Source organism: Sinocyclocheilus anshuiensis, unplaced genomic scaffold (genome assembly GCF_001515605.1).
Source record: "Sinocyclocheilus anshuiensis isolate Anshui unplaced genomic scaffold, SAMN03320099.WGS_v1.1 scaffold220, whole genome shotgun sequence".
NCBI classification, from domain to species: domain Eukaryota; kingdom Metazoa; phylum Chordata; class Actinopteri; order Cypriniformes; family Cyprinidae; genus Sinocyclocheilus; species Sinocyclocheilus anshuiensis.
In genome coordinates this window covers 328,831-338,741 of record NW_015554086.1, presented here as the reverse complement: position 1 = coordinate 338,741, position 9,911 = coordinate 328,831, and the positions used below count along the sequence as shown (strand labels likewise).

The 9,911-nt window shown below is 36.1% G+C and overlaps 1 protein-coding gene across 3 annotated transcripts; it reads right to left on the bottom strand.

Annotated features, from left to right (window-relative positions):
- Positions 1-1,008: 1,008 nt before the first annotated feature.
- Positions 1,009-8,090, bottom strand: slc16a12b (solute carrier family 16 member 12b). 3 transcript variants are annotated; one of them, XM_016461313.1, is made up of 7 exons: positions 7,903-8,090; positions 6,559-6,809; positions 5,106-5,209; positions 3,472-3,615; positions 2,808-3,393; positions 1,822-2,081; positions 1,009-1,435 (listed from the first exon to the last, which is right to left on the bottom strand). In XM_016461313.1, the coding sequence occupies exons 2-7, from the start codon at positions 6,666-6,668 to the stop codon at positions 1,203-1,205; spliced, it is 1,437 nt and encodes a 478-aa protein (XP_016316799.1). In that variant the 5' UTR covers positions 6,669-6,809; positions 7,903-8,090; the 3' UTR covers positions 1,009-1,202. The 3 variants fall into 3 exon arrangements, with proteins under 3 accessions (XP_016316799.1, XP_016316800.1, XP_016316801.1); XM_016461314.1 differs by having other exon boundaries at positions 6,559-6,806; XM_016461315.1 differs by lacking the exons at positions 6,559-6,809; positions 7,903-8,090 and adding an exon at positions 5,515-5,684.
- Between the last annotated feature and the right edge of the window lie 1,821 nt (positions 8,091-9,911).

Genomic DNA, 9,911 nt, shown 5'->3' with positions numbered 1-9,911 from the left:
AGATAAAGTTATTGATAATAAATATTGTTCATAGATAACTATCCTACTACTGGGGCTTTGTTTAAAAAACTATTGTTGATTACAGTGGCTAAAAGCAGCGCTATGGCTGTGGTTCATATATGGATGATATTGTAGTTGTACTTTGTTCTTTTTAGAAGTTACTTATTTTTGTTCCTCTGTTATCTGTTGGGTGTTTTTCTGTTTTCTTACCTTTTGACAAGTTGACAAGTTCTTGTGATGGTAATTGTTCATGAGCACCTGCTGGTTGATTTGAATGTCACTAAATGTATTTGTTGTTTTGCAATTTATCTTCTTATGTGTTCCACAGAAGAAAAAAATAATACAGATTGGGAACAAGATGACAGAATTTCATTTTTGGATGAACTGTAACTTTAAGTGCAATTATAGTTGCATTACTTTTTAACGTGTATTACTTTGACAAATTAAAATAGTAAGAAATAAATAATATAAATCAAACTGCTTTCTGTGCACTAGATGTTACGAAAATGGATAAAGGCCTGTGGTAATTAAAACCAATGAAGTAATAGCAACTAAAGCTATTACTAAACATTTAGTTGAGAATGTTAACATTGAATTCTAAAGGTTTAGGTATTAGTCCCATGCATAGCATACATCAGCATTTTGTAAACTCTAGAAAGCATTTGTCATCCTAAGAATTGGATGAAAAACTGCTTAGTTGTAACAAACTCATGATCATAACAATCTAGGGATCAGCACTGCCCTCTACTGACTTAAATAACATACTACAACTGGAGCTTCAGTTATGCCTGCATTTGTAATTATATGAAGGAAAACTCACTGACTGCTTACACATTACTAGCTATGACATTTGAGAGATAGAGTAAATATATTCAAAATGATGAGAAATGATCAGAATTTTTATACACAAATAATTCCTCTGTTAATTAAAAATTATTACTGACTCTGTATGTTAAAAAAATTTGATTAAAAACTGGGCGAATTAAAAAAAAATCTTGATGTGTGTGTGTTTTTTTTTTTCTAATGTAGATGAGAATTTCTTTTGAACAGAAAGTCAATAAAAGGCACATAAGCATTTTTATACACAAACAATTCCTCTGTCAATTAAACATTATTACTGACTCTATATATGCTAACAAAATTTGATTAAACAAAGAACTAGGCAAAAAAAAATAAAAAAAATACAAATTGTTATCCCAACGCTATGAAGTGGCTGGTATAATTATCATCAAGTCTTTTTTTTTAGAAGTATAATAGTCTACTTGTTTGCCTTCACATGACACCAGTTTTGGGTCTTTGCTCAGACTGTTCTTTTGGTTTCTCTGACACCGGCGAATGACGGCGACTGAGAACAGCAGGAGAGAACTGGAGATCAGGGCAAACCCACTCAGAAAGAACGTCGCCGTGTAAGTCCCTGTGGTGTCTACCAACCAACCTATGCAAAAAAATACCAAATCACATGATTACTTCAGAGTTTTTTTTTTTTTGAAGTAACCTTTATCCTTCCAAGTAAATAACTTCATGTGGTGAAATGGGAAGAGTTTGGATGGTTAATGTGTCTCTGTACATTAATAATTAATCAAATATTGGACTATTTTAATAGAACCTGTCGTTACAAAGTGAAAATTTAGGTTAATGTTTGTTCTTTAAAGAACATTCCAGGTAATCTTTAACATAGATTTTATGTACTGCATCTAGGGCGTGTTGTTGATTACCACAGAAAATAAAAGCTCATCACTCAATGTGACAAAAAATAACATGTTTATTATTATAATGGAACTTAGAACTGACCAAATTAAAATAATTATTTGAGGCTCTTACCTCCAATGGGTGGGCTGACCAGATAGGGAACAGCGTGGAGGAAGTACACAACTCCAAGAGCTGAAGACAGGTATGTTGTCCCTACAACATCTGACGTTACAACAGGAATGAGGGCAACATAGGCACCATCAAAGTATCCATAGAGCACAGAGAAGGGTACCAGCAAGACAAATGTGTGCAAGAGGGGGATAAAAAGACAGCATAGTCCTTCCATTCCCACAGCAAACATGTAGCATATATTCCTGTACTTCTTCAGACACCTGGGAGAGATACAGAAAGTGTTAGTCAGCATGATCAGAAGCAAACAATCAACAATCTTTGTGTGTTTTCCTAAAACCTGAGCATTTTTTTTTTTATCTTTTTGACCTCTATGAATCATTCATCAGACAAGAAACCATGACATGTACACTCTAGTAAAGTTTAACTCTAAACTGACAGCTGGGTCAATGAAAAATTAAGAAAAAGACAAGACATTTTTTAAAATCGAAAAACGTGTGTCCTAAGGTTATTAAAATGTCTGTCTTTGTTCTTGTTTTAGAAAACGTTACAAGTGTATACTATATACGAATACAAGTGAGTATTCAAATTCTAATAATTACTGTTTATTTTATTATTTATTTGTCATTTATATTATTTTCTTCCATTTTTAATTTCGTAGTTTTAATGAATTTGTGATATCAGGACAGTTTTTTTTTACTTTATGCCTATCAAAAAATATAAAAATGAAATTAAAAATATGCTCATCATCAGCGAATAGGTTAATTCATGTTAACTGATGCTGAGCTCACTGCATGTGTATTAAGATATGAAAAGTGTCAATATCATTGACCCAGCTTTTTATTGAAAAAAAAAATCTGTGCTTAGAAAAAAATGTATAATTAAATCTTAAGTTAAAGAAGAAACAAACAACATGTGGCTCAGTCAATAAATGACCTATTCCTGTTTTTGACTGTAATGCAATACTAACACAGCACAAAACAACATACCTCCTGTCAGTGAGCCAGCCAAATGTGATGTTGCCAACGATGTCGATGACCCCTAGTATGGACATCAGGAAGGCAGCATGCTGATGACCGATCCCTACATCCAGCGCGTATGGTACTAGGTACACAAATGGCAAACTGCACCCGCTGGCCAGCAGCAGGAAGGAGCCTGCCAGCACCAGGAAGTCAGGCATGAGCAAAAAGTGGTATTCCTGCATGGACTGAAGACAACGTTGTTTAGAGTCCACTTCTAATTTGTCATCCACAGCCTTCCCCGTAGGAACGCTGGGTGGCTTAACACCATACTCGCACTCTGAGTCTACTGGAAGAGGACAGGCCTCCTCTTCTTTTAGAATGATAGGCCGTAACAGAGCTCCACATACACACAGGTTAGACACAAAGCCCCCTAAAATGAGGAGGGCCCCTCGCCACGAGTAGTGTTCGATTAGCAGCTGCACTACTGGGGCCAGGATGAAGGTCCCGATGCCACTGCCAGACATGGCAATGCCATAGGCCAAAGCCTTCCTCTCACAGAAATAGATACCGACCATGGCAATAGCAGGGGTGTAGCAAAGGGCGAAGCCAAGCCCTAAAAAATAAGAATAGTAAATATAGAAAGTATAGAATATGGGTATGTAGGTCAGTGTTTTATTCTTAGGGCTCTTACCAGTTAAAACTCCCAGGGTAAGGTAAAGATATTCCAGACTGGTTGCGAAGGAGCTGAGGACTAAACCTATGGAGGCCAGGAATCCTCCTAGAATTACAGCTACACGGCATGACAACCGATTTCCGATCAGGCTTCCGAGTGGAGCTGCAAAAAAGTAACATGTGAATAAACATATTGTGCAAATCATATTGAACAATTTGATGAGAAAAATCATATTTTAAATATTATTTAAAACTACTAACGTCCACTACTATACATACAATTTGGGGCCAATTTCTTTATAGACATTGATATTTGTATTCAGCAAAGATGGATTAAATTTGTTTAAAAGTGACAGTAAAAACTTTTACATAGTTACAAAAGATTTCTATTTTAAATGAATGCTGTTCAAAATTGATAAGAAATGTTTCTTGAGCACCAAACCAGCATATTAGAATGATTTCTGAAGGATCATGTGATAATAAAGACTGAAAAAAATGGCTGCCGAATATTCAGCTTTGCCATCACAGGAATACAATTTGAAAATGTATTTAAAAATAGAAAACTGTTACGTTAAATTGTAATAGTATTTCACAATATTAATTGTGTTATAATTATTGTAATAATTATAATAATTGAGTATTTAATATAAATTGTGTGTTTCTGAGAAAAATGCTGGATGGAAACAACAAGATATGACTGTGGATTTTTATTCAATAAGAGGGCATAAACTTCAACAAAAACACATTTCTGGAATAAATTTACATTCACATCAAAAATGTCAAGTAAGTGTCATGCTTCCAACCACTAAGCAAACATAATTTCATCAGGTTGTTTTGTCTGTGTTTTAAATGGCCAATAATTTGTAATATTACATTACACATTTTGCAATATTACATTACACAACATTCATTACAAGAAGTATTTAAATTTTTTTATTTAATTAAACAGTCACAGTCGCAACAACTTCCATTATTATTTTGCATCAGTTTCCGCAGAAGCGGCAGTTTTTTATGTTGAACACATGGGATGGAAATGCTTTATTTGGTAATCATCTTAATAATGTAATATTCGTAATATTGTGAATATTCTACTAATGAGCCGCTCTCTCATACTGCATGACATCATACAGTATTACATAATATGCAACTATGTGCCTCTACAGACTCCTGCACGGCCCATATCAAACATATCAGCCTTGTGATAAAAGAGAACATACTGAACGATATTGGAAAGCTTTAAATAATAACAGCATTTCTTTTGTTTACTAGTCAACCGCCTAAAGACAGCCTTTCCTTAGCGATGTAATTCTTAAGCTTGCTGTACTGTCAACAGCAGACAGCACTGGGTGTAAGGAAAGCAAACAGGCCTGTTTTTTTTGGGTCAAGCTTGCGACACTGACGTGTCCTCTCAAGATGTTCGCTGTGTGTTGCTGACTTCAAGAGAATGTTTTCAGCCTCCCACACTGCAGGTCTTTTTTAGTGTCTTATGCAACGGTATTGCAACGGGACAAAAAATCTCTGAACCAACTGTGTGACCAATCAAGAAAAGAGAATTTGTAACTGCCGGAATCCCTACTTCAGACCGGGCCAATAATGATGACTGTGATACACTAATGTACAATGACTTTAGTGTCCAATATGATCATTACATACCACACAGCATGGTTGTGCAGTCTACTAATGAATGAATCCATGCCGTCCCAGAGTAATCTCTTGCAAAGTGCATCTGAAACTCAACGAAGAATATGGAGATGCATCTGGAAAAGAGAAAAAGACAACTCTGATCAGACAAAACACATACAACACACGTTTGTGGTCTTTGAAGAACCATATTGTGACACTTCAAACTAACAACACGCTTTAAAGTCCAGTGCCATTCACAGTCAGTAACAACGAACAGCCGTGTGGATCGTGGGTGCCTGGATATGAAAGGCTGAGACGAGGTAATGAGGCACAAGCCTCTGCAGTGCCTGTTCTGCACCTGAACAAACAAAACTAGATCACCATGCAGGTCAGTCAGGTCAGAGCACTCAGTGTGGGTATGACAGCCAGAAACTCTCACATCTTCCGCCACTGAGACAGACGTGTCTGGCCATCAGCCATCAAAGAAGGAGATGTCCTTCAGTCAACTGTTCCACAGACAGCAAAAAAAAAACCCAGTCAGCAAAGCCAAGTTGCAGACTCAAAGGGTAAAATCTTACTCTAGGACTTGAATAACACATATGGATGATAAGAGCTTTCAAATTGGTTAAGAAGAGAATATCCATAAGATAAAGAAGAGGTTAAAAAGGCATTTTTTTTTATCTGAAGACCACCGGCTGCCCTTTAAGCTCTAAAAGAGTTTCATCATCTGGTACCTCTCTAGCTGATTATTACCACTTATCTCAACAGGACTTAAGAAATGGTCAAAAGAGGTGAGAGGTCACATAAACTCTTTTGTTCCCACCAGCCTGCTTGAAATTTCATCCTACCTACAACATTAGTGGAATTACAGACCTGTTCTTCAGGTTCTCGCATTTCACACCTTTCCATGTCAGTCATGTACTTGAACATTTAAATTGAACAATAAAATAATTATACGGCATAGTCAGTTCAGCACATTCCTTGCCTGAGGGGGAAAGACAGTATAAAAGGAAAGAATCTCTAAACATATTATTACAGAAAAACACATGTGTGTTAACATAACCAAGCAAAAACACCCAAGAGTTGCAGGCCGCTAGATGTAAAAAAACAACACTGTGTTATCTATATCCATGTGTGAAGGCCTGAAAGTTGTTTACACGTCTGTCAAATGTAATCTGACCTCAAAGGCTGCCTCAGAAACATCAGACAGCGCTTGTCACTTGGTGAACCAGTGACTCATTCTAGGCAATTCTCAACTAAATATAGTTGTGCCTCATGTACTGTACTAAACAAAAACATGCACTATTTAACAGGTTAAACCCATTTGAGAAACAAACCATGACAATATTTGGTACTGAACATCATGTTAAACCCTATGGTTTAATTATAGCTGAAAAAAACCCACCTATCGCTAAAGTTAGCTTAAAACTGTTCTAGTTCTACACAGGTATGAACAACAGCATAAGTCTTCCAAAAAACTTACCTTGTAACAGCTCTTGTGCAAACAGTTACCACAAAGCAGCCAGCCACGATCATCCATCCCCACCCTCCATCAGGAGGAAGGACCCCTCCTTTCTTCTTTTCCTGAGCCATGGAGTCTGTCCTTCCCACCGCTTTTATTTCCCTCAAACTCCAAAACACCCGGTCCCAAACACACGTTGCACCTCTCTGTCGCCACACTAACACCGGTCATGGAATTCCTTCTGCAGATGTGAGGCCCGGTCAGTGACTCTGCTGAGCGCAAGATGACACAGACAGCAAAACAGGCAGGAATAAGCAACGAGCTCAGCTAAAATGATTAACAGGCACAATGGGTGATGGACATGTTCTGTAAATACTCAGAAAATGTGACATCTTCCAGGGTTTGGGGCTCCTTTTTGCTCTTACAAATGATTCACAGTGAAAAGTGAAATGATGCATGACTGCATTCATGGGAAGTGTTTATGAGAGAGAGCCCAGTTAAGCTGACGGGTTGCCATATTAACTTGAATCCTTGCAGTCCACCTTCCTGACCCTTCTGACCCCTATGTCCCAATTAAAAAGCGGCTTTTTTCCTTAAATACCATCAAGTTTTAGAAGCCACGAAGAGCTACAGTAAAGACAATAAAATGTGGCCATGTACACAATGTACACAGTCAGGATAAGATGATAACAGTTTTTCCCCTCTTATTACGCAACTGAACTTGTACTGTAGTTTATTACTCTTCTAATCTAGATATCAGTCGACTGTGGAAACAGCACCAATTGCACGTTATTTCAATGCATCATGAAAAACACTCATCAACTCAACAGATTTTTTTGAAGGTAGGCTTGTCTAATTGTCTAACTGTTGATTTCTGGGATTATTTACTCTCCTCTTCCTATATTTAAAGTAGGCTATGCTTCGTCAGTATAGCAAATACTTTTATGTGTAGAAAGCAACACAACCAAAATAGTCCCCCATTAATATTAATATTACATAATATTACATTTTGCACCTGCAAATCTTGTCATAATTTGCCTAATTATCAAATAGGTTACCTTAGAGAGTTTAGAAGATTAAAAAATAATCGCAAAATATTACATTTGGCATAGTTAAAACTCAATATATTAATATTGTTGTTGTTATTAGAGATGTATTCTTTGTCTTTAAAAGAATGCGTCAAATCGTACGAAAATTAATAATTACTTCTAATAATAAAGTAAGAAAACTGAGAAAGTTTAATTGTTGTTTAAAAGTTGTTTTTCTTTTAACAACGAAATATAAATTCACCAGTGCACGTCATTCGCTTGTTGAAACCAGATGTTTGAAAAACCACTCAAAGTGGTACTAAATAAAGGCACTTACCATTTTATAAAACAACCGCAAACACGGTCCAAACTTTCCCCATTCAACTCTTCTGCGATCGCTTGAGCTGCTACAGACGTTTGAAACTCTTCTGCACATTCGTTCAATAGAGTTGGTGCAGGATGTTTATCAACATCCTGCGGCTTCCACCAGCGAACAAGTTTGCAGCAGCTGTCGGAACATCAAGACCAGGGCACATTGACATGTTTAGACGTGCGAGCTGTGAACCTATTTACCACTGACTCCACTCCCCCTACACGTGAAAAGAAAATTATGCAAGCCAAGTATGCATGGCAGGGCATAAGTGTGGATTTCCCTCTCTAATTTGCAAAACTGGCTGCTTGGGATTTGCCCTAGTTTCAGTTGCTGTCCAGGAACAACGCCACAGTTTACAAACGTGCTCAGCATACAGCAATTTATCATTTTATAAGTACTATCTATCAGGCCAACCTGTTTTTAATTTCTGGTAAATACATTTAGAAGTACTGTAACTATTCAATCGACATGTAAGGGATAATGTACACAATTTGTCAAAGTTGTAAATTAAAGATGAGCTTATTGGTCCACTTTGTACAATAAATACTATTTCAGTCTTTCCTCACAATTTCAAGTTTACTTTAACGTGTTTCTTGGCACTTTTTGTAATGCGGTCGAACAATTATGCTGCTGCGTTCACGCCATATCATAATTACCGTAATCTCGAGATGACAGCACGTGACGTTTATGGCAAGCCGTTTTAGTTTAAATAAATCCCAGTGTTACTCGTCGTAATTGCATTGAATTAGAGAGTTCTCTAATTGAATTAGAGATATCTGCAATTGCATTGTTACTAGTAAGAATTAAATTAGAGAGCTCTACAATTAAATTCTTATTAGTAACAATACCAATTAGAGAGCTCTCTAATTAAGTTATTACTAGTAACAATGTAATTACAGAGCTCTCTAATTCAATTCTTACTAGTCAGAAATCTAGTTACAGAGCTCTACAATTGTATTCTTACTAGTAAAAACTTATATTCATTAGATTCAAAACAGATGTGCGACTACACCCATTTGCCTTTCCAAATCCCGCCTGTGGTGATACACTTCAAAATAAAAGCCCCATAAGCATGAATTGATAGCATTGTCATTGTGTCAGAATGACCATAAGAGTGAGATGACAGTTTTGTTTTAATATTTAATCACTTCATTAATTCACACCTTTATATTATTATTAATATTGTTATTTCTTTATTTCAGACCCTTACGTCCATATCACAAAAAAGAAAAAGAGTAGCCTATAGTCTTGAAAATACTTTAACAGACAATTTTTTTGTCATTTTGGTGTTTATTATGCACTGTAACATGCATGCATAATTTGATTGATAATACTTTACCAGACAATTTTTTTTGTCATTTTGGTGTTTATTATGCACTGTAACATGCATGCAGAATTTGAGCTAGTACATATTATAGGCTAATTAATAGGTTAATTTTCACTCTTGACAAAATGTGTTTTAAAATATCTTTCTTTTTTTTTTTGGTCAGACATTAGGGGGAAAAAATCAATTGCGACATTATTTTGTTGTATTTTTTCGCTAAGCTTAATTAGGCGATATTTTGCTGAGTGTGTTTTTGTGCTGGAACCGTGGTTTTGGCCAATAGGTGGCAGCACGACTCTGTCTTACTGAGTGATTCATTTAAAAACACAGATTAATGCAAGTACCAAACATATCTCTCGGAGATGCGCAACAGTTATTTTCCGTCTTTGTTTGGAACTATTTGTGTTGGTGAAACAAAAACAGACAATAGTGTGTCCAAAATGTAACTCACTTGTATTAATTTCTTGGTTGTTGAACTGTATAAATTCAACATCACATTCACGATCATGCTCGTGCGATAATATTCGGAAAACGGCACTCTTGCTTGTATGACATTACTTAACTATATCAGATGTTATAAATATAAAAAACAAATACTATATTTTTGCCCTCATAATTATAGTGGCATTCTAACTGCATTCTAATAGGC

Excerpts from the sequence above, each read along its gene's own strand:
- slc16a12b (XM_016461313.1), bottom strand. The coding sequence starts at position 6,668 with ATGGCTCAGGAAAAGAAGAAAGGAGGGGTCCTTCCTCCTGATGGAGGG. Across the intron at positions 5,210-6,558 it reads TGCACAAGAGCTGTTACAAG|ATGCATCTCCATATTCTTCG; the intron begins GTAAGTTTTTTG and ends TCTCTTTTCCAG. Across the intron at positions 3,616-5,105 it reads CTGCACAACCATGCTGTGTG|CTCCACTCGGAAGCCTGATC; the intron begins GTATGTAATGAT and ends ACTTTTTTGCAG.